Source organism: Rutilus rutilus, assembly GCF_951802725.1.
Source record: "Rutilus rutilus genome assembly, chromosome: 15".
Classification (NCBI taxonomy): Eukaryota; Metazoa; Chordata; class Actinopteri; order Cypriniformes; family Leuciscidae; genus Rutilus; species Rutilus rutilus.
In genome coordinates, this window is record NC_140220.1 from 10,835,923 (window position 1) to 10,861,422 (window position 25,500).

General features: G+C 37.8%; 1 protein-coding gene across 12 annotated transcripts in view; it reads left to right on the forward strand.

Moving 5' to 3' along the window:
- Window positions 1-25,500, forward strand: part of enah (ENAH actin regulator) — a 108,438-nt gene that overhangs the window by 56,254 nt on the left and 26,684 nt on the right. For all 12 annotated transcript variants that reach the window (XM_084433044.1, XM_084433042.1, XM_084433047.1 and 9 more), the window contains exons 3-4: window positions 820-997; window positions 19,628-19,700. In XM_084433044.1, coding sequence (XP_084289170.1) covers window positions 820-997; window positions 19,628-19,700 — 251 coding nt within the window. The remainder of the gene's footprint in view (window positions 1-819; window positions 998-19,627; window positions 19,701-25,500) is intronic.

Genomic DNA, 25,500 nt, shown 5'->3' on the forward strand with positions numbered 1-25,500 from the left:
AAGAAATGCTTTTTCTTTTTTTGTTATCTACAAGAATAGAGGTGCTGCTTGCAGCAGTTTTTAAATCTCTAGTTCGTCCTTGTGAATCTTTTAGAGAATGAGTCTTGGTTGCTGAAGTGCAGTGTTATCTGTCATCTTTAAGTAATGCTGATGTTTCTGCTTTGTGGTGGTTTGAGAAGTTTTACTTGAAACTTTTGAAGCCTTGAGTTTTAGCGACTTGGATCTCGTGAGTAAAACGTGACTTTGCATATGTTTTTGCAAAACACGGAATATGTTGGCCATACTAAACATGAGTTTTATTTTCTCCAGTACAGATGATCATTTACTTATCCTCAAGGTTTAGTATGAATGTCTTTCTTTAGCTGAACACAGAAGATATGTTGAAGAATGTTAGTAACCAAACATTCGACGGTAGCCATTTATTTTTTCGATTTTTTTTTTTTTTTTTTCATACTTTGGAAGTCATTGGCTACCGTCAACTGTTTGGCTACCCATATTCTTAAAAAAATCTTCTTTTGTGTTCAGCAGATGAAAGAAATTCATACAGGTTTGGTCTGGGACAACTTGAGGGTGAGTAAATGACAGAATTTTCATTTTATGGGTGAAATATCCCTTTTTCTTTTTTTGTTGTTGTTGTTTTTTACCATGTTTAGTGCCATATTTTACCTGTGAAATTGTATAGCCTGCTCCCTTTCGGCTTATTAGCAGATATGTAATGCTTCACAGTCCTCTGAGCTTTTAAGTTAAGTTTTAAGTTACAAACAAATGGTATTCAAGCATTGATTTGAATTTATATATGCTGTTCTCTTCTGTCATCAGGTGGTAATAAACTGTGCCATTCCCAAGGGGCTGAAATACAACCAGGCCACGCAAACATTTCACCAGTGGCGAGATGCACGGCAGGTGTACGGCCTTAACTTTGGCAGCAAAGAAGATGCCAATGTATTTGCCAGTGCCATGATGCATGCCCTGGAGGTGCTGAACTCTCAGGATGCAGGTGAGAATGCTGTTTTCACACCAGCTTGCAAAGCTTAATGACGTGCGAATTGTGTGAGCTGGCTTCTGTGTTACACTTGCACATTGCACTATTACGCTGCATTCCAAAAGTGATACTCGGACACTTTGGAAAAATCATATAAAGAATAATCTTGGAACTACTATAAGCAATTCTGCAGAAGAATCATATGTTTAAAGTTCTAAATAAATATATAGTTCTGATTATTAGAAATAAAGCTTTAGTTATGACTCAACCAAAAGTTAAAATTAAGATAAATAAAAAATGGCTTTAATAAAAGTGCTACATTTCTTGAATCCATTAAAATGGCTAAACAAATATAGACTGATAAAAATAATTATGTGGTGAAGTAAATTACTACAGAAAAAAAACAAAAATGTAATTTCTACATGAAAAAGTTAGTTCAGGCAAGAATAAAAACAACAAAAGAAGTTCTAAATTTGTGCTCAATTCAAGCTTTTAGATATTAAAGTGTAGTGGTGCACGATATATCGGCCGCCGATCAGAAAGCATTTTGTATTATCCATCCGTGTTTTTAAAATTCGTTAAATGACGGACGTTTTACTGTTAACACAGCCCATATGTCGGATTCGTCTTATAGCCTACTTGTTATTATTTTTAGAATAAGTGATTCGTTATGCTATTATTGGACTCCTGTCTATTCATTGTCAACTGTTTTCTATAAATATGTTTGTATTGGCTAACATTTATTCAGCTGCGTGTCCTGTTTAAAATGTGCACTGTTCAAACGCAAAGACAGCACGTCACAAGAAGCCCTTTTCCCTGTGGTATTTTTTAGAATAATATTTGGATATTGGAATAATAAATGAAGTAGCCTATCTTAATTGTACACATGTTCCTGTTTTTTTTTGTTTTTTTTTACTGTTTTATAAGGGTTTCTTAATTTTAGACAAGTTGACCAGCACACATTATATGCAATGTGTGTATGTGTGACATATTTTGCACACAGGTAAAGGTGCCCAATATCAGTCATTTCTAAAGTAAAAAAAATGTGTTTTGGAAAATAGCTCTTTATTTGATAATCATTAAAATTTGTTTTCTATACAGAGATATCGACATCGGTAAATATCGGTATCGGCCATAACAGCAATATTAATATCGGTTATCGGTATCGGCCACAATTTTCACATCGGTGCATCCCTATTAAAGTGTAAATATCAATGATATAAAACTAAGTAAAACCTACTCAACTTTTCTAATACTGGTATTCCCATCATGCACTGGAGCATGAATAATTAATAAGGTTGATTTTTCACTGTTTTCCAGCTTTATTTACACCGTTTTATCATTGCTTTTGTTGTTAGGTTTGGTAGCTTGCCATTTTGTGACATCTGAATTCATTTTATGACACATTCATACTCAAACACGATCTATTGAATGTTACAGTCGTTGTGTATATTGTGTACCAAGTATTGAGGTCTCTGTGTTCGGATGCCATGTTACTTTCATTATGTAGATACAGTATGGAATCTATACAATTTCTATTGTATTATTTACTTATGTTTCTTAGTAAAGCATACACTTTAAAAGTGTGGTTTAATTTCAGTGATATAGTGTTTGAGTAAAGTTAAATTTGTTAAATTTACTTAGTTAAGTTGATATTACTTAATTATATTTATTTAATTTCACATATAGAATTAAGTAATATTTACTTAATTACTTCAATTAAATGTTAAGTGTCAGTCAAATGAATGTTAAGTTCAATAGTAAGTAGGTTTAACTTGATAATAACAGATAAGTTGTACAGAGCAGTAGCAGAAAAAATGTTTTAGTGCAAACTGTTATGAGGATTTTATCAAGTAAATCCTACAAGTAACATCCTTGACAGTAACATCAGCCCTTAATCCTGGTAAAATCACTCTAATGCACTGTAACGCATAAGATTGCTGATGCTGCAGATTACAAAATCTTCACTTTGTGTTTTTATTTTATGTCAGACACCAAATCTATCAAAAACAGTTTAATTAGTAAATGTTCTGTTACTGTTTTGTGTTTGGTGCTGGTGAGCCCTGCAGAATTTAATTTTGTTCTGGTCTGTGCCCAGTGAGTGAGGTCACATTTGGAGCCAGACTCAGCCTATTGTGCTCAATTAATTGTAATTTAGCAAACGGGGCCTGCTTACAGGGGGTTTTGTTTTGTATGCGTGTTTATGAGAGAGAGAGTGTCTGGGTTACCTCTGTTTGTGCTGATTGAGTTTAGGGGGAGGTGCCTCGGCTTGTGAATAACAGTCTGCTTGAAATCCATTCATCTGCAGTGGTTGCGTCTGCATGTGCTCACACACGTGTCGTTTTCTGCCCTTTTTCCTCTGCTGTCTGAGACCCTGGCCCGGTCACAGCAGTCGGTCATCCACATTCAAGGTTCTCAGCGTGGCAGGGCAGTTCATTGCTGAGGTTGTTTGCCTTTAGAAACAGATGATGCTTTGTTTTGTGGACTGGACTCTTCTTGTCTCTGAGAAATGGCTGATCAGTGAGTTCTTAACTGTTGCATATTGAGCTGCTCTCTGTTCTACAGTGAATCACAATAGTACGGTCATTCTGTTAACCCCATACTGTGTTTGAGGCAAGGATGCTTTTTAAAGGATTGTTTGTATTGATTTCAGAAAAAGTTGGATTTCATTATTGGAAAACAATGTTTCAGTGATGCATAGAACAAATATGAATGTCACAGTTTGATTTTTGACTTGTAGACATGCTTGTGACAGGAGGGTTAACTTAAAAAAAAAAAAAAACAGTTAGTTGCCAAGGCAACATTTCTCATTTTCTTTTACATTTTTCATGCATTTTTCATTTTTCAGATTTATTTCAGTTAACAATAACTATTTTTACTAGTTTAAGTTAACAATAACAACACTGGTTCTAAGCAGCGTTAGAGAGTTAAACTAACTATTTAGTTGCAATGCTACTAACTTATTTTCTCAGTAGCATGACAGTAGGTCACCTCTTTTCAAAATAATCTATCCTTTCCAGTAACAAACTTTTTTCCAATGAGTAGTGATGCACAGAAGCAAGACAATCAAATCTAATAAAATTAGAATGTCTCTCTTTCAAATAGTTAGCGGTCAATTCAGTGAGTCAATTCAGTGAGTCAATTCAGTGAGTCAATTCAGTGAGTCAATTTAGTGAGTCAATTCAGTGAGTCAATTTGTTCGGATAATGCATCCAGATGAACTAACCCTAGAAAATGATTCACTGATTCATTTGATCCACTCGGTTGTGTTCCTTATATTTGCTGAACAGCATTTCTTTCTTTTTTTGTAGGTAATGTAAATTTAGAGTTTGTCCATCCTCAAATTTTATCACCAGTATTTTTGCTTGTTTGTGTAAAAGTACCACTATCAGAATTTGCTTTATTTTCCATAGTTCTGTTATTTCTTTTTCTTTGTATCTGAGAAGGGAGAAAGGGAATTTTTGAGACCATATTAATTCAAGCAATGCAGAAACTGTGACTGTTGCCATTTTCCATGACCTTCAGTTCTTTCTCACTAATCTCGCTATGGAAAGTTATCTAGTCACTGCGCTTGGCTCCTGTTATCGCCACAGGAAGCTTCAGACTCTGTGGCCTTATTACTGTCTATTAATTACCTGAGCACGGCAGTTAATTATGCAGAGCGATGTTAATTATGCATACTTTGCTGATGTGCGGATATCCTAGCGGTCCAAATCCTCTGACTGTTGCGATCCAAAAAACAGTGAATTAACTATGTAAGTAAAATGCTGTTTACTGAGAAGTTTTCATTTGAATCAGACTTTTAGGCCCCACAGACCTGGAGAAATGTCTGCTCATCTCCTGCTGCCTTGGAGGGGGAGACAAGTCTTCAACATAGAAGTTTCGCCTTTGGGATTTTCGTTTCTCCCTCCTCTCATCTGCCTTGCAGCTTTCTTCTCACATCTGATCCCTCTCGTCCTCTCCTCCTTCGTTATCATCTACTTTCTCCCTTATTAGAAGATAGGTTTACATTTAGTTGTACTTCGTGCCAGTGTTCGGGACACTACTAGCTATTCATAATTTGAGGTAGTTCAACAAGCTGCACTTTTGAAAATTAATTAGTTACACTACAAGCTAATAACAGAACACAGCAGTTACCGGCACTATTTTTATTCCCTTATGTCCAAATCTGCAATTATTTGACCAAAGATGCAGTAAAGAACAGTAATATTGTGAAATAATATTACAATAAAAATCTTGTTCTATTTTAATATATTTTAAAATGTATTTTATTCCTGTGATGGCAAAGCTGAAATTTCATCAGCCATTACTATTATTATTATTATTATTATTATTATTATTATTATTATTATTATTATTATTATTATTAGCATTTTTTAAATGTTTTAGTAACATTTACAATGTTACAAAATATTTCTAAGATATTATACATTTAATGCATCCTTGCTGAATTAAAGTATAGGTAAAAAAAAAAAAAAAAAGCTGACCCCAAACTTTTGAGTAGTTGTGTGTCTGTCTGTCTGTGTGTGTGTGTGTGTGTGTGTGTGTGTGTAAATCCAAAATTTTTTAATAAAAACACAATAATTTATATTACTGATTTGCAATTTATAGTGCTGAACAGCAGCTTTTAACTAAATTTGCTCCCTAAAAATGTGTATTGGCAGCAAATGATTCTGTAAATAATTTTTGAGCCGTTTCACTTATGAATCGTTTTAATGAATGGTTCACTAAAATTGAATCCGATTTTTCCAATGTTACATAAAAATGAACAAGGGGTAATTATTGGACAACATGTTTTATTATTGACTATTTGGTTGGGTTAAAAGTGTGAAATGCAGTAAGAGACAAGATAAACAGTGATGCTGTGATTTTAGAAAAAGCAGCTTGTAACTGGAAAAGATGTACTGTTTTGAAAACCACTGAACTACTGTAATGCTACCTAACAAATGTAGTTACGTTAGTAGCATCGCTCCCTAGCACTGTTGTGTGCGCTGCACTATCTCTTGCCTGTAGGTACCTGGCATGGAGGCCGTATTTTTGGGGAGTGTGTTAAACTGCACTAACCAGCCAGCAGTAGGATCCCAAATGACTGAGCCAAAACAGAAAGGCGTAATTGGCTCCCCCTTTAATTCACTCCATTGTCAACATTAAGCTGTGTACAGCTGCGTTAGGGCTAAATGGCTGCGCTCAGTTCTGTTAGAGCCATCTAACTAACTGCAGTTTGTATCCAGGTCTCTAAGTGAACTTGTTTGCAGTATGTGTATTAGGTCTTTTACTGAAGCTCTGAATGAAGTTCAGTCAAGATGCAATTAACCTTTGGTGCATGTTTGAGTGCTTTGAGATTTGTAGACGTTTGTTTGGCAACACACTTTGTCAAATTACAGTATGCGTTTTTGAACTTGAAATCCTTCATGACGCTTTTTCACTCACATTTATTTACATACTTTGAATAAATCACCAGCCAAGTAATTTAGAAAATTAAGGCACTGGCAGGCAAAAAATCAAACAAAAAACAAACAATTGATTTGTTTTAAACAATTTAGCTCTTAGCTATTTGGTGTTATTTATTAACAAACTTGGCATACTCACACTGAAGAGAAAAAAAGAGACTCATACAATTACAATGCACCCCCTGTTGATCGCATAGGGTGTTGCAGTGTTACTAGGCAGACTTGTTAATAAATCATGTCAGCCGGTGTTTTCTAGGCATATTCATGACCTCAGGTGGGCTAATACTTGTCAAGTACCACATGCCACAGAATGTGATCCACTGTCTTTTACACTGTGTGGAATAACAATGTAGTCATCTCTTTTTTTAAGACTCTTAGTTGCTGTGTTTGTATTTTTGGAGCGTCACGTCAGGTAGTATGTTTACATGGCCTGATCGGAATGCTTGTGACCCGTTTGTGCCTTATTGTTGTGTGTCATCCCGTTGCATATGTTTAGGTACTGGGGATCCACTTTGAAGAAGTTTGTGTATATATTTTGTGTAGTTTTATGTGCAGCATGTCATCCGGACGTGTATATGCTGGTTGAGGGGTCCAGGAGAATCAAAAGCCCTTTTTTCCAAACCCCTAGAATGTGTCTGCTAATTTTAGTTGGGTGTAATGTGCAACACAGAGTCACATGCCTGGGTGATGTTACCCTGACACTGGAGCCATGGACTGTGTGAGATTTTGTGAGTTTTTATATAAATGCTGTTGCCAGCATGACTGAGGAGCTCTTGTAGGGCAGACAGCCATAGAGCTCTTGGCAACATGGACTATATATACATGCAGGCGTGATGGATGTGTTGATTGATGTATTGGTGAGGTAAATGTATGAACGTGTTTGTCATTTAGAAATCAACCTGTCCAAACCAGACAATCCGCCTGAGGAGTGTACATGAGAAATGTGACCTTTTATCTTTCCCACGGGTAAATTGAGTTTAATTATTGTAAACTTTACGCTTTCTTCACTATTGTTTTTTTGTTTATCTCCCACCTTGACATGACTGCTTGGAATTTGTGAACAAAGGAATGATTGCTTACTGGCGCAGACATGCAGGTGTTTGTGGTTTAGGACTCGGATGTGAAGTTTGTTGTATTGCTGACGGGCCGGCAGGAGTTGTGTAATTTAGTAGCTGTTGGTTAAGCTCCTCCAATACCCTGGCTTAGCTGAAGCAGTGTGATTTCTCACGCTGTGACATCTCAGTGAGGAATAAGACCTTGTCTTCTTTATCTATCACTTTGGCAATGTGGACTGTTATTGAACTTTTCATTCAAGATATTTTAATCGAGATGCTAAAATAAAACATTTCTGGCTGATACAATAAGGCGATAGTTATGTTCATCCTATGGCCGATAACCGTTAAATGACAAAAAAAAAAAAAAAATCTATGCAAAAATCGAATGGGATTGAAAAGACTATGCACAATATGAAATATTGACTGATACCAACCAATTAAAAAAAGAAAGTCTAATATCAGCCGATAACTAATGTGGTACCAATGTATTGTGCAATTCTTCATGAGTATTTTTTTGTCTCCTTTTTTCCCAGTAAAAAAAAAGTAAGTAAAAAGATTTTAAAACCAGATGAATGTGCCTAATGAGCAAGACTATGCAATATGTATAGTAAGTTAATAAGCATTTTGGCTGTGCAGATTCTTTAAGGGATAGTTTAATAAAAAATTAAAAACCCCAAAACCACTTTGACGCTTCAAAACGTTCATAGAGATTGTCAAACTAATCCATATATGAATTGAGCAGTTTAGTCAAAAATTTTGGAAGAGACTTAATCGCTTTATATGATGAACAGATTGAATTTAGGCTTTTATTCACATTAAACATTAATCAATTCACACATCAGTTGACGTGCGAGAACAAATGATGTTCATTCTCGTGTTATGCAGAACGTTTAAGCTTCCACAAGAACCTATGAGGTTCACTGTCGTGTTACGCAGCACGTTTGAGCTTCCACAAGAACCAATGAGGTTCATTGTCGTGTTACGCAGCACGTTTGAGCTTCCACAAGAACCAATGAGGTTCATTCTTGTGTTACGCAGCACGTTTGAGCTTCCACAAGAACCAATGATGTTCATTGTCGTGTTACGCAGCACGTTTGAGCTTCCACAAGAACAATGATGTTCATTCTCGTGTTACGCAGCACGTTTGAGCTTCCACAAGAACCAATGATGTTCATTCTCGTGTTACGCAGCACGTTTGAGCTTCCACAAGAACCAATGATGTTCATTGTCGTGTTACGCAGCACGTTTGAGCTTCCACAAGAACAATGATGTTCATTCTCGTGTTACGCAGCACGTTTGAGCTTCCACAAGAACCAATGATGTTCATTCTCGTGTTACGCAGCACGTTTGAGCTTCCACAAGAACCAATGAGGTTCATTGTCGTGTTACGCAGCACGTTTGAGCTTCCACAAGAACCAATGAGGTTCATTCTTGTTTTACGCAGCACGTTTGAGCTTCCACAAGAACCAATGATGTTCATTGTCGTGTTACGCAGCACGTTTGAGCTTCCACAAGAACAATGATGTTCATTCTCGTGTTACGCAGCACGTTTGAGCTTCCACAAGAACCAATGATGTTCATTCTCGTGTTACGCAGCACGTTTGAGCTTCCACAAGAACCAATGAGGTTCATTGTCGTGTTACGCAGCACGTTTGAGCTTCCACAAGAACCAATGATGTTCATTCGCGTGTTACGCAGCACGTTTGAGCTTCCACAAGAACCAATGAGGTTCATTCTTGTTTTACGCAGCACGTTTGAGCTTCCACAAGAACCAATGATGTTCATTGTCGTGTTACGCAGCACGTTTGAGCTTCCACAAGAACAATGATGTTCATTCTCGTGTTACGCAGCACGTTTGAGCTTCCACAAAAACCAATGATGTTCATTGTCGTGTTACGCAGCACGTTTGAGCTTCCACAAGAACCAATGATGTTCATTGTCGTGTTACGCAGCACGTTTGAGCTTCCACAAGAACCAATGATGTTCGTTCTCGTGTTACGCAGCACGTTTGAGCTTCCACAAGAACAATGATGTTCATTGTCGTGTTACGCAGCACGTTTGAGCTTCCACAAGAACCAATGATGTTCATTGTCGTGTTACGCAGCACGTTTGAGCTTCCACAAAAACCAATGATGTTCATTGTCGTGTTACGCAGCACGTTTGAGCTTCCACAAGAACCAATGATGTTCGTTCTCGTGTTACGCAGCACGTTTGAGCTTCCACAAGAACAATGATGTTCATTCTCGTGTTACGCAGCACGTTTGAGCTTCCACAAGAACCAATGATGTTCATTCTCGTGTTACGCAGCACGTTTAAGCTTCCACAAGAACCTATGAGGTTCACTGTCGTGTTACGCAGCACGTTTGAGCTTCCACAAGAACCAATGAGGTTCATTCTTGTGTTACGCAGCACGTTTGAGCTTCCACAAGAACCAATGATGTTCATTGTCGTGTTACGCAGCACGTTTGAGCTTCCACAAGAACAATGATGTTCATTCTCGTGTTACGCAGCACGTTTGAGCTTCCACAAGAACCAATGATGTTCATTCTCGTGTTACGCAGCACGTTTGAGCTTCCACAAGAACCAATGAGGTTCATTGTCGTGTTACGCAGCACGTTTGAGCTTCCACAAGAACCAATGATGTTCATTCTCGTGTTACGCAGCACGTTTGAGCTTCCACAAGAACCAATGAGGTTCATTGTCGTGTTACGCAGCACGTTTGAGCTTCCACAAGAACCAATGAGGTTCATTCTTGTTTTACGCAGCACGTTTGAGCTTCCACAAGAACCAATGATGTTCATTGTCGTGTTACGCAGCACGTTTGAGCTTCCACAAGAACCAATGATGTTCATTGTCGTGTTACGCAGCACGTTTGAGCTTCCACAAGAACAATGATGTTCATTCTCGTGTTACGCAGCACGTTTGAGCTTCCACAAGAACCAATGATGTTCATTCTCGTGTTACGCAGCACGTTTGAGCTTCCACAAGAACCAGTGAGGTTCATTGTCGTGTTACGCAGCACGTTTGAGCTTCCACAAGAACCAATGATGTTCATTCTCGTGTTACGCAGCACGTTTGAGCTTCCACAAGAACCAATGAGGTTCATTCTTGTTTTACGCAGCACGTTTGAGCTTCCACAAGAACCAATGAGGTTCATTCTTGTGTTACGCAGCACGTTTGAGTTTCCACAAGAACCAATGAGGTTCATTCTTGTGTTATGCAGCACGTTTGAGTTTCCACAAGAACAATGATGTTCATTGTCGTGTTACGCAGTACGTTTGAGCTTCCACAAGAACCAATGATGTTCATTCTTGTGTTACACAGCACGTTTGAGCTTCCACAAGAACCAGTGAGGTTCATTCTTGTTACCCAGCACGTTCGAGCTTCCACAAGAACCAATGAGGTTTATTCTTGTGTTACGCAGCACGTTTGAGCTTCAGCAAGAGGTTTGTTCTCGCGCGTCAGGCAGGTTCGGGTTGAGCCTCTGTTTATGTTCGCTGATCAATGTTTATATGTGAATAAATGCCTAAATTGAATCTGGTCATCATAAAACACGATTGTGTCTCTTCAGAAAATTTGGACTAAACCGCTTATTCAAGCAGTTTGGAATGATTTGAGGGTGAGTAATTGACAGAATTTTCATTTTTAGGTGAACTAACCCTTTAAGCCACAAGTTCCCTCCTATGTAGTTTTCAGAATAATGCACAGTGAGTGTTTTTTTTTTTTTTTTTTTTTTGTTTTTTTTTACCTTAAATGGGAAAAATCTGATCTTTATAAGTCCAGATGGCTCACGTGGCTCTTGTCCTGAACTTCATTTAATCACTTCTGAAATGGAAAGATTGAGGAAGGAAAATTCTGATAGGAAAACTAGAAGCACAAGGAAAATAACTTTGTATAGTCAGAAAAGTTGTTCTATTTCACAGAAACTGTGCCTGGTAACTGTTATAACTTATATACATGTGATCATGTATTTTCAAATGGAGCTCTAATTTTAGGTATCGGTCACTAGCTTCCATATATCATCCTGCCTAGACCAGTAGCTTAACCACAACATGTAAGAAGGTCATGAGTTAAGGTTTTGTGCCACCTTTCCATGTATAAATACTGTCCTATGATGACCTGTTGACAGTCGTCAAATATGTGGGATTGCATGAACTCATCCATGTCAGAACAAAGCAGGCTTTTCACCCCGTCCAGACGTAGACCCCCAGGAGCCTGCTGCGTTTGCGTCTCGAGGTCTAAATGAAGGTCGTCCTGTTTTCAGACTTCACAGTTTGGCAGGACAGGTGTTTATCTTTTGAGACCTGGTTCCTCTGTGGGGAAATAGCAGGACAGAACATTCCTGAGCCAAAAAGAGTTTGTTTTTCTGGCTGTGGAGCCTGAATATGGCTTAAAAGGGGTGGGGTGGACCCGTGTCTGGTATGTGTTTGTTTTCTGACTTGACACCACATGACCACCCAATTGCTCCAACAGCCAAGGTGGGAAAGATGACGTTGGCGGCCCAAACACTTTTTATCAATGAGATCATTCTCTTGCCCCAGACTCTTAATAGTCCTCGTTGCAGAAGGGTTTCCTCTAAATCTTTCTCAATAGCTGCAGAGCTCGTCTTGCCGCTTCTTAAGTTCTTCCAGGCTGCAGGTTAGCTTTGTTGCTTTGGAGCTATAGCTTCATTTCGAGTTCTGAGCTTATTTATATAGATTTATTCTTCGATTTTTCTTGTTGGAATCGGACTCAGGTAATACAACATTAGAGCTCAGTATCTCTACCACAACTCTCCCAGAGGGACTTGGTCTGGGTTCAGAGCGTCAGAGCAGAAAGGCAGGCCTGCAGGCACCTGTCCATCATGCCAGCCCCCAGAGTGTACCGCTTCCCGCAGAAGATCAGCCGCACTGAGATCATCTTGAGGAGTGAGTTTGCTGGGGAGGGAAGGGGCTTTAACTGTGAGAGACTTCCAGCAGGGGCAGTCAGGTACTTTGGTGTGGTACAACTCTTTTCCAGGACTACATTGTCACTTTTGGGTTCAGAGTCAGACAAACAGTAATGTGCATATGGTATGTAGTAAAATGTTTATGAATAAAGCTAAATATACCTTCTTTTTTTTTATATATATATTTTTTTTATATATATGAAGACACATTTAACCTTTTTAAAAATCTGATCTTTGTAAAGGTCTGGATCAGTAGTTGTTATGCTGATGCTTGCTTGTCAAAATCTGTCTTAGAAACAAGCATTATCTGTGTGAGCACCACAGCGTGTAATATGTTGTTTGTTTACCATAATTATGGTTTGACTGTTTGGCTTCATCAACACTTTAGCTACAAATTCTAACGGTGTAGTGCTTGATTTAAAGTGCACCGTTCGTAGACTCAACCAATTGCATGAGTTTGAGGGCAGGAATGATCAGTTTGTCTGACCAATGACATTTGGCAATCATTATTTTTTGCACTTCCGTTTATTGCCACTAGTGGCGCAGAATTACTTAACCTTTAACGGTGCATTCAAGTCATGTCGGAAATATCTTATTTATGAGTTGAACACATATAAATGACAACATTTTAATTATGAGTGGGGAAACTCATAAGCCCAGAGATTTTGAGTTGGGTGGCTAGGAACTATACTCTCATTCCTGCGTAATAATAAAGAAACTTTGCTGCCGTACCATGAGTGCAGCAGGCGTAGTGATATGACGCAGCGCCTGAAAACAGTCCCCAGCTCAGTAACTTCCAACGTGACCGGGACTAAGTTTGTCTAACCTATTAGACCTATTTTCAGGCGCTGCGTCATATCACTACGCCTGCTGCACTCATGGTACGGCAGCAAAGTTTCTTTATTATTACGCAGGAATGAGAGTATAGTTCCTAGCCATATCAGCCTAGAAAATCGCAACTTTACATTTTCCGTCGGTCTTAGTACAGGATGTAACTACAGAAGAGTCAAGTTTTAAATAGGAAAAATATCGAAACTCTTTGGTCATTTTTTTGAGAGAGATGCTAATGGTCTTGTCCGATTCAATGATCTATGCTAAGCAATGCTAAAAGTGGTACCGCCAGACCCGGAGATCGGCTGAATGGTTTCGAAAACGGTAAAACTCAACTGTTTAACTCTGGGGGAGTTGTAAAATGAGCCTATTTCCAAAAAAAGTGGAGTATCCCTTTAAGGTATGTTTATTGTGACAACTGATGGATTTCATCCAGTCAAACCACTTAACCTCTCCACACTTCTTTGCTGAGGTTAACAGCACAGCCATGCCAAGTTTATCACGGAAAACCATTAAATGTCTGAAACGGATTGTCCATAACGATCCAAGAGCTGTTCTGTTTTTCTCAGGGAAATGTGTGCTTGTTTCAGCTCTGTGTGCTGAGTCAGTCTTTTCACTGTTACCCGCAATTCTCACATCTTGCTTATCCTTGCTTATCTCCATTTGATTTGCCTTTCCAAGATAATAGCGTTTTCCGACGTCAATTAACTTTTTTTTTTGTCAGAAATGTAAATGACGTGTCTACACAATGTAACGAAGCTAGTTTGACGATAGCTGTTATCTCAGCAAAAGTTGCATTGTATGGACTGCGATTTAACAGGATGTCTTTGGATAAAAGTCTGTCTTGTTAGCTTACTTCAGAAGTACTAAATATAATTGTTTACACTCTGCACCTGTTCAGTGGTGGGTTTGTTCTTATTTCATTTGGACTACAAATGGCAGAACTGTTTCCAAGCAGAGTTTCTTTTATTGGGAAACATTGCATCAAAAAGCCTCCCAGTGGTTTTGCAGCCCATTCCTGCCACTGCATTCATTTACCCTCCCCAGAGCTGAAGTGGGATCAGGTGATGCTTTCTAGTATCTCTGGGGTAATGCAGAACACTGAAAACATCAACACCTTGTGCACAAAACAGCTGATCTAGGGCCAGTAGCATTACTAGTTAAAACAAAACACATAAAAACATAAACTCTTATTTTAGTTGTTTACTTTATTTTTATATTGGAGTCTAAATTCATATCTGTGTGGACATGATAGACTGTAAATATTTTGAGCAAGTTGTAATATGTAGAACCCAGTAACTTGTAGTATTTTGCTTTGTGTTTGGTTTTTGTTTGATTTTTACATTGATATGTACATTGATTGATTTTGCATGATAGAATGTGTTACTAGATGGACAAATATTTTAAGCAAGTTGTAGTAAGTAGAACCTGGTAACTACTACTACTATTTTTAGGTCCCATCCCCCATATCTTACCAGACTTGGAGCCCTGAGTAACGAGACTCACCAAAACCATGACACTATATTCGTTATATGTCTGCAAACACACAGATAGTCTTGTTTAACGTCTTGAGCTTTCTACCACTGATACCGAAACCTTGATTCTGTATGCGTTGACATATAACATTTCTTTTGACTCATGTAAATTGCTTTAATAACATCACATTTAACCGGTTCACTGACCTGCTCAATATACGATCAGAATCAGTTTAGAGCTAGAGGACTTATCGTTTGCTTCCTCGTCTTAAAATGATGCAGCCCTTGACTCTAATTTCCCATTTGCGGAACCACAACTGTGGAATTAATTGGAAGGCTTGTGCCCGTGTTGTGCGACTCATATGAGTGATAAAGGGATTTGTGTGTTGTATTTACAAGGTGACTGGGGCTGTGTGTCAGATGATGTTTGTTTTCCCCAAATGTTGCTGTAAAACATCGGAGGAGGAAAAAGTTGTCTTGTCTTTCAAGAACAGGTGGTGTATCAATCCTGGACTGATTGTCAAGCCTTTGGGCACAATTAATGGTGCTTGCTAAGGGAAATTTCCCAATTATTATTGCTCATAATTAGGGATTTGAACGATCACTTCATGTAAATTTGTTGCTTCACTGTTTCTTCCATGTAAATTAATTTTTGGCCAGACCAACCATGAGCGCGGTGGGACATTTGTCAATCAGCTGCTTTCTGTTACTTTGTCACACCTAGGGCGTTTATGGGTTAATGTGACTGTTTAATGTGGCTGTTTGAATGTTGAAGAGATCTTAAGAGTTCAGCCAAAAATGAATGCTCTGTCACGTTTACTTACCCTCATTTTGTTCCAAATCTGTATGACTTTATTTATTCTGTAGAACACAAAATATTTTTTTGGTCGATACAATGAAAGTCAATGGGGCCAGTGTTGTTTTGCATTTATTAATTTGTATTGTATGGACCAAAATAATCTTTAAAATATATGTTTTGTTCCACAGAAGAAAGTAACACAGGTTTTGAACGACACAATGACTAAACTATTCCTTTCGCTGTAAGCTGAGCTCTGCTGAAGTCATAGCCGAAATCGAAGCCTGATTTGGGGTTATAAAATAATAAATAGTGCAAAAAAAAAAAACTAAAATAAAATAAATAGTAGAAAATGAGATCCTATATATAATATTTATTGAGTCTAACTTCAAAAATTTGGGGTTATAAAATGATAAATAGTGCAAAAAAAATGAACTAAAATAAATTGTAGAAAATGAGATCCTATATATAATATATATTGAGTATTTGTCTAACACTGTCTAACAGCGACACCATCAAGTTTCAGAGGAAAGCAGTGTTTGTTTTTCCTCCCTTGAACTCATTGTGGTCCTAATGTGTGGTGTGAATTTTTACAGATGATCCAACTCTGTGAAATGAAAGCTGCCCAGTTGCTATTAGTTGTTGATGACATCATCCGATAACTTGATTTCATGCCCATTATTTGATCCTGTGGCTTTTAAGACAAGCTATCTCCCGGTCAGTGCTTAAAAAGACTTCCCGAGACCACCTTTGATCCATCGTGTGGGGAAAAAAAAATTCTTCACATTTTTCTGAAATGTTTATCTTAAATTGTGTTTTGTAGGTAGCTCACTATACTGTAGGTTTCAGAGGCAGAGTCTCAGTCCTTCTGTATCTGCGTCTCTTGCTGTCTCGAAAGGGTTAAGCCTACAAACACATTCATATTTTTCTCCACCCACCTGATCGTAATAGTTGTGATGTGATTGTAACATTGACCGCTTTACCCTTCGCCCATCCAGGCATGAATAATTGATCAGGTCCGGAAAGTGCAATAAGTGAACCACATCCTGCTCTGTGAACATTGTGGCAGAGCGTCTAACTGCCAGACTATTGGTCCGGTCTTATTTTACCACAGCAGTGTTTGCTTGGGAATAGCCAGAACAACATGCTGCTCTCTCTGAGATCTCATGAAGTCATTGATGGCAGTTTGGGAGCTGATGCGAACGGCTCTAGCGCACTTGTTACAAGTGCACCTAAAGACCAGGATGGACTTCTACAGTACATCTGCTGTCAGAAGAGGCTCGGTGGTTCCCTCCTCTCATGTAGGTGCTATTCAGACTCTTTAGCTTTATGCTGGTCCGTAAATGGTCCATTTAATAAGTAGAAACTTAAACGGAGCTAATGTTTGAGGATGATCTTTGGTTTCACTGTCTATTTTTTTTTTTTATACATTTTATTTAGAAATTTTGTTGTAAGCTAAATGGTGCAAAATGCAAATACACTGATGCAATTTAATTATGCATCCAATAATAATAAAACATTTTGTTGTTCTTTTTATAATTAATAACATTATAAAATGAAAAATAACATTATTATTACAAATTACATGCATTATGTAAAATTTTGGATTTTAATTGTATTATTTTATTTGTGCATGTTTGTAGAGTAGGAAGTACATTGGAGGTTATGCTATCAGTGTGTGATCTAGCAGTACATTACCAAACTGGCTTGAAGGAGGATCAGTTCATATTAAGACTGACACTGAGTGCTTTTGGACCGGAGCCAGCCTTTAAAGTGCTCAGATTGGCCCGGTTAAATGGGCCAAGTATGCTTGCTTTTGTGTCAGTGTTTCAAATGGCAGTCATTGCACTTAGAAATCCCCATAAAGTGGCCATGATAACCAATCAAGTTAATATTTGTACAATTTGACCTTAGTCTCTGGAGTGACTAAATCTGCTGACTCATTAGATTTCTTTTTGGCTTTGATAATTTGTGATTAGCTCAACACATTTTGATAGTAATGTTTGTTTCTGTTTCAAGGAAGGGAGAGAAATGGAGGGTGCTTGCTTATATAACAGGGCCTTTTCATACACATTAAGGCTGGCGTAGGTGTGTTTTATGTGTTAAAGACAAAGAACATTTGGGAACGGAATTTGTAGAGTGGGTTACACAAACATGGACAATCGGGAACGTTTGGCTTTCTTAAAGGGGTGCACAAAACTGTAATGTTAGATTAGATTTGACAGATGACTTGATTACTGCTTGGCTTGTCCAGATGGCTCAGCTCTAATGTCATGTTTTTTTATGGAGTCTTGTTCTGTAAGGAGAATTCTACATTCAGACTAGTTTAATCCAATTAACATGTTCTGCAAGCCAATTTTTTCTGGTTATGGTAAAGTTTAACTTAGTTACTCGATGTGCATTGCATGCCATGATCTGCTTTGCTCCAACTTTAATATTGATATTAAATATTTATCCCAAGACAGATGTTGTTTTATCTGTTATGTTTTATGTTAAGTGTTGTTTTGTTTTTGCTGTTTTATGTTTGTTTGTTTTTTTTGTTTTTTTATGTTATGTTTTGTAAATGTTGTGTTTTGGTTTAATGTTATGGTTTTATGTTATGTTTTTTTTTTATGTTTGAAGTTTTATGTTTTATATTTTGTTTTATTATTTTTTATATTTTATGTTTGTATGTTATGTTGAGTTTTTTTTTGTGTGTGTGTTTGTTAAATGTTATGTTTGATATTTTTGTGTTTTTTTTTTTTTTTGTGGTATAAGCCCTTTCAGATATTCCATGCAAAACGTGTAAAAACGAAACAAATTGTTAAGTGTTCTTCCTTTGTCGGACAGAAGGTTTCAATATGGACCAGACCTTTTGCTATGTAGTCAATAGTTTGACTTTGTGGCTATTTTAGACTACCTTCCCCCACTAAAATGATCAAACAAACACAGGTTAAACAGGTGAAAGGATAAAAAAGGTTTTGTTTTTGCAATGGCATGCTGTGAGAAGCAAATAAACAGGAAATGGTGGAGGGCATATGTAGTCTGGTAATGAGCAAAGAGAGCCTTTCCTCCAGACTCTATAAACAGACCTCTCTTACCTGCACAATGCTGTATTGATCGATCAGTCAGTCGTGTCACAGAAGAGACCTGTCCTGTGTTTGTGCTAAGCTTTCATTCCAACCCCTGCCTCCCTGCGCTCTCAAATCCAACCTGGCAAAAGTAACAGGGCCTCTTTACCCAAGATCAAGGCTTGGTTTTCCATCTGCATGATATATTCCCGGCATGCGCTCATCATTCAGTCTTTCTTTCTGGGGCTGCCACTGATAATACAGTTATACATGTTAATCAAATCACAAAATAAAACCATACATCCTCTGATGTAAAGTTGCTATTTTAATCGCTCATTAGCTTTGTCTGTAGCCTTTTCTGATTTTTACATTTTAGTTGGGTAAATGTATTTTTAAAAATGAGTTTTATTTTAGATTTTCTTGTAAGAAATATATAAATATAATTTTAACAATAATAATGATATTAAAATAATGATATTTTATTTATAATTAATTTTAATATTAAAATAAATAACATACTATAATAATATGTTAATATGATTGTTTTTCATTTTTATTTATTTTAAATGTACTTTTTATTGTTTGGTATGGTTTTACGGTTATGCATTTGCTTTTATTTCTAACAAAGTTGAAATCTTCAGACAAGGATGATATAGTGTTATATTTTGTTTAGTTAAAGTGACAAATATGTCACTTCAACTACATTTTTAGCATTTCGAATGCCCCCTTAAGTAATTAGTCCGGGCTCTGACTCTTGTTTTGGTGCTTAGCCATTTTTTAATGCACAGTGGCTTGAACTACTGCTGATGGTTCTTTTTACAGATAATCTTTTCCCCTTTCCCTGATATATAATGTCCTAATTAACTCTTGCTGTCCAACTTAGCAAGATCGATGCGCCAGCGCTCCATGTTACTCTCTCGCTCTAAAACCTGGTCTTCTGTTACTCTTTTGGGGCCTGTCCAGTGCACTTTACATTATTGATCAGATTTAAATGTCCTTAATGCTTTACCATAAGTTTTCAAAACTGATGCTTAATTCTGATTTTTCCTCTCTTTCCACAGGCCCCCAGTTGCCAAGACAGACCCCTCAGGTGCAGAATGGCCCTTCGCCAGAGGAGCTGGAGGTGCAGAGAAGGTAAATACCAATGTTAAAGACACTGACTGCAGTTAACAGTACAAATAGGTCTTGATGTGAAGAAGTCACCCAAAGGGTTCCATACAGCTTAAATCAATCAAAAAGCATGCAGATGAGATTCATACGAGTTTTGTTCATCATTTAAAGGTGTGATAAGGAAATTATATGTTTCAAGGGTCTTATTTGTTTTCCCAATACCGTAGTGTATTTGCCTAAATGTTTTTTCAAGGTGTGAAATTAGTTTTAGTGGGGAAAATGGATTAGTACATCTTAAAAGTCTTAAACACAAAACAACTTCCACCTTATGGGCGAACATGTGCACTCACCGAGTTGACATCTGCATGTGTGAATGTGAGAATATGAACCAGGTGAACCCTCACACTGCAGAATCAAACACAGATAGTGTTGCAATGTAATGTTAATGTCTGTTGGACTAAGTTCAGTTAAATCACCACTTTGAAGCTCTGAATTCGCTTTTTCATGAGCGTGTTTTTATCAAGAATTCTGTGGACTTCAAAGGCTGTTACTCACCCAGGTCTTGTTAATGAAAAGCTTTTCTGCAATGAGTTCCCAAAGGAAGCAGCAGTCAAGGTTGAGGCTGCTTGACTGGAATATACATGCTCAAAGCTCACAGACTCCTTGACAGATGTTTTTCTTTCTACTTTTTTCTTCAATAATACCATACTATTGATGAAACTTTTGCATCCTTATTAGATTTTATTGCAGTAAGGCTTAAAATTTTACCATATAGCACAAGAGGCTGTGCTATATGATGTGCAGTCATGTTAACTCTTTCCCTGACAGTGTTTTTGAAAAATGTTGCCAGCCACCGCCAGCATTTTTAATCATTTTCACAAAAGTTTCACGGCCCCTAGAATAATTTGTTGTATGAAAATTTGTATGACCTTCTGCTTTTAAACAACAAAAACAAGTTTTATTCTAGCTTCATGCATTCCTTTTTATCAACACTTGAATATGGGTAAGTTTCATAAAAAAAAACTAAGAAAAACACATTGTTGTCAAAGACTACATCCAGATCGGATTCAGAATGATGATCAAAACATAGATGGAGTAGATCGAACCCATCAACACCCCCCCAAAGCTTCACAATCCAATACCTCATCCTGTGTCAACTTTTCATTCAGTAACATTAGGCAGTTTTTATTTATATGCTGTTTAATATTGATGATCGCGTTATTTTACATATGCATCTGTTTACATGTGATATAGTTTATTTCTGCTTCTTTTTCGCCTGTGTTTTGATCAGGAGATTCAGTACTCTTTCAGAAGTTGCGTAATAGCGCCCCCCTACCGTATAACAGTGTAAACACGGAAAGCCGGAAATTTCCGTCAATGACTGGCAAGCGTTGTCTCATAAATGATGGAAATTTCTATCAATGGTGGGAAAGAGTTGAGTGCTGTTGTTAGACATGACATTTTATATCTATTATTATATAATGAAAAAGGGTCATAGGATTTAAGAGGGTAAGTAGCAGTCAGGCACTGCTAATTAAATGCCTTTGATTAACTGATCATCAGCAAGCGTGACCATCTCTATAAAAGCAGAAGTTTTGGCAGTTTGCTGTTCTAGAGCATTCAGGTGTGTAACACAATGCCAAGGAGGAAAGGCATCAGCAATAATCTTAGAGAAGCAATTGTTGCTGCCCCCAACCTGGGAAGTGTTATACGGCCATTTCCAAACAATTAAAGACCATCATTCTACAGTGAGGAAGATTATTCACAAGTGGAAAACATTTAAGACAGTTGCCAATCTTCCCAGGAGTGGACGTCCCAGCAAATTCATCCCAAGGTCAGACCATGCAGTGCTCAGAGAAATTGCAAAAAACCCAAGTACTAGACCTCATACTCTACAGGCCTCCATTTACATATGAAATGTTAAGTTTCTTGACAGTACAATTAGAAAAAGCATGGCATGTTTGGAAGGGTTGCCAAGAGAAAACTGCTTCTCTCTAAAAAGAACGTGGCAGCACGGCTTAGATTTACAAAGTTGCTTCTGAACAAAGCACAAGACTTCTGGATCAATGTCCTTTGGACAGACAAGACCAAAGTGGATATTTTTGGCCATGTTTAGCGGAAACCAAACACAGCATATCAGCACAAGCACCTCATACCAACTGTCAAGCACTGTGGTGAGGAGTGATGATTTGGGCTTGTTTTGTAGCCACAGGACCTGGGCACCTTGCAGTCATTGAGTCGACCATGATTTCCTCTGTATACCGAAGTATTCTAGAGTCAAATGTGAAGCCATCTGTCCGACAGCTAAAGCTTGGCCCGAAATTGGGTAATGCGACAGGACAATGATCCCAAGCACACCAGCAAATTTACAACAGAATGGCTGAAACAAAATCAAGATGTGTTGCCAGTCAAAGTCCCAGTCAATGTCCAGACCTCAACCAGACTGAAATTCTGTGGCGGGACCTTAAGAGAGCTGTGCATAAATAAATGACCACAAACCTCAAAGAAAGGAAGCAACGTTATAAAGAAGAGGCAAAAATTCCTCCAGAACGATGTGAGAGACTGATAAAGTCATACAGAAAATGATTACATCAAGTTATTGCTGTTAGAAGTGGCTCTACAAGCAGTCGAATCATTAGGTGTACTTTGTTTGTCACTCATGGCTTCTCCATTTTGGGTTTATTTCTGTTAAATAAATAATGACAAAGTGTATGTCGTGTTGTTGTTCATCTGATATTGTATTTACCTAATTTTAAGACCTGCTAACTACCAGATGATTGATGTATTTATGTATATATTTATATATTGAATATGTATATTTAATATATGTATGTATATTGTGTGTGTGTATATTTGTATATATACATTTTAGATGAACAACAACACCTGATATATTACACTGTGTCGTTATTTATTTAACAAAAGCCACAATGGAGAAGCCATGGATGACAAACTAAGTGCATTTAGTGTGTGATTTAATTTTTATTAATAATGTGTGCCTCCGTGGCTTTTGTGGGTGCGTTAGCAGAAAATTATTACAAAGGGGCAGAGAGATTATGAATGACTTAATGAAAGTTATTATCCTTTGCTTTGATGGAGAGTAGGGAAATATCTTCTATAGCTCTGTTACATGAGTGTTTCTCCATCAGTGATGTATCATTCCATGAGACGTACCCAGAGGAGTCTGAGGCGCTCTGTAGAATACTGAACATGATCTCAGTCTTTTGGTGGTGACTCAGCATTGGTCATGTCCTACTTCTTTGCTACAGAAGAGATGTCAAATTTTCACAGGCTTTATCTGCAGAGCCCCTGCAGCCTGTGAAAACATTAACTATTGGTGTATTCCCTGCGTGCTGTAAGCCAGGCGAGGACACCATTGGATACCGTTGTGCATCCTGCATAACAAACATTGTTTGGCTGCCTTTTTCACTCCAGACAAACATGTTCCACAGCATAGTGAAGAGCCTGAGGAATGTACATGGATTCAGTACACTGCACACACAATACTGATTTGTAATCATCTGTGTCAAGTGTTCACATGGCTGTGTTTTTGAGTTTATTAAAATAGTGTGGAACGGACAGTGCCTGCACTCTTGATGGATGCTGTGGAGTGTTTAATAGCTCTGGCCTTCCCTTCAAAACTATTGGCTATTTTTCAAAAAATAGTGTTCCGTGAAGTGATTTTTCTCTGTTTTGTATTCTAGTCAAAGTCTTTGCAAACTGTGTGAATCAACTTAGACCCCAGTTTAAGCATAAATATGCTTTCATGCTAGAGAAAGTGTTGGGTCAGATTAAAATAAGCTGGTAATATAGTGACTTGGAGTGCTAAAAAGCATGATGGAACCCATTGTTTAGCATTATTTGTATGTAATAATACATATTTGTTTATATAAGATTTATTCATATTTTGAATTGACTTTTTGTATTTTAGTAAAATTTTTGGTATTTCTTTATATATTTCTATTTAGCTTTAAAAAATATATATATTTCAGCATTTAAATTAATGATGATTTTAATAGGTTTAGTTTTAGTTAACAATAACAATACTGGATCCATCTCTTTGAAATTACCATTGTTCAAGGAATGCTAGTATAATACCATTTTTATTTATTCATACTTTTTATGCCACTTTTTTGGGTGAACAGAATTCACAGTTCAATTTTGATTCTCAACTCTCACTTTATTTCAGATTGATTTGGGTATATATTTCATTGTCTATTTGACTGACATATAAGAGAAATGGCATAAGTTCACTTCACATTTACAACAGCCACTAAGCTGACCAAAGTGCTTTACAGAACAACCAAAAAAATAATAAATGCACGCTCCCCTCTATGCTTGAGTCTAACGCGAGGGACTACCAGCAGAGCCTGGTCGTATGATCTTAGGCTTCTGTACGGAGTGTAAGGATGAACAAGTTCAGAGAGATTGGCAGGAGCTAGGTTATGTAGAGATTTAAAAGCAAAGAGTAGAATTTTAAAATCTATTCTCTGTCGAACCGGCAGCCAGTGTAGAGATTTGAGAATCGTAGAGATGTGGTCATATTTGCGACACTTATGTAGAAGTCTGGCCGCAGCATTTTGGACTAACTGAAGACGAGCAATTTGAGAACTTGATATACCGCAATATAAGGAATTGCAGTAATCTCGCCGAGATGTTATAAATGCATGAACAGCCATTTCCAGAGTTTTCGGAGTGAGAAAGCCTTTGATTTTAGACAGACGAAGTTGGTAGAAACTAGCCTGGGTGCCAGCCCGAACCCCGCCCACAACATTTTTTGGTCGGGAAGTTCGGTCTGGACTCGATCCGTTGAGGAGTAATTATGCCCGGCTCCCAAAAGGCCGGGCCAATCAAATTGCCAGGGCGGGCTTTAATCGATGATGGACAGATGATCTGCGGTTACGTAATCACCCACGTCACCAAAGAGCGCTTGATTTGAATTAGTTTACAACAAAGACGACTGCAGCTGGAGAATTGAGATTTCACGAGTTCACACTTACAAATAAGTCAGATGCGTATATGAGATTTCACGAGTTCACACAAATAAGTCAGATATGCGTATATGACGTGCTGTCCGAGGAGAGGGCTGTGGGCTCGGTAGCCATACTCCCCCCGTATTCCTGGTTGTGAGAGAACAAGACAAGAGTGAGGATTCGGGGTGGTGGAGGGATGCTGAAAAACTGTCAAGGAGTGTTATTGAAGTTGACAGAGTTGCTTCCTCATGCTGATATAGGGTAACGTTAGACATGGTATTGTTTGATGACAAGTTGATATTGGATTGATTATTTGTACGTGCTCCTCCCGAACTTTGTTTATGAAACATCATGTGTAGATTCCGCCATCGCGTCTGTTATAGAAGATATCCACAGCGCATTCATTTTAAAAGAGGAACAGAGAGCCGCGACATTTTGTTGGTTGAAAATATGAATGAAGAACATGCGTCATTTACTCCGTTGCTCTGATTGGTTGTAGGTCTATCCAATTGAGTGCAGAGTTTTTTTTTTTCCTGGTTCGGTTGAGACACGCCCCATAATCAAATCTCTATGGAGCAGTATCAGACTCACATTCTGCCTAGAATATGAGTATGACGAAGTCAGGCTAGGTAGAAACTGGAACTGATTACGGAATGTCAAATTTTAAAGGGCACCTATTATGCAAAATTCACTTTTACATGGTGTTTGAACATAAATGTGTGTTGGCAGTGTGTGTACACAACCACCCTATAATGCTAAAAATCCACCCAGTGCTTTTTTTTATAATCCCCATAAATCATAAGCACTCATAAGTCTCAGAACAAGCTGTTCTCAGATTCGGGGCAATGTGA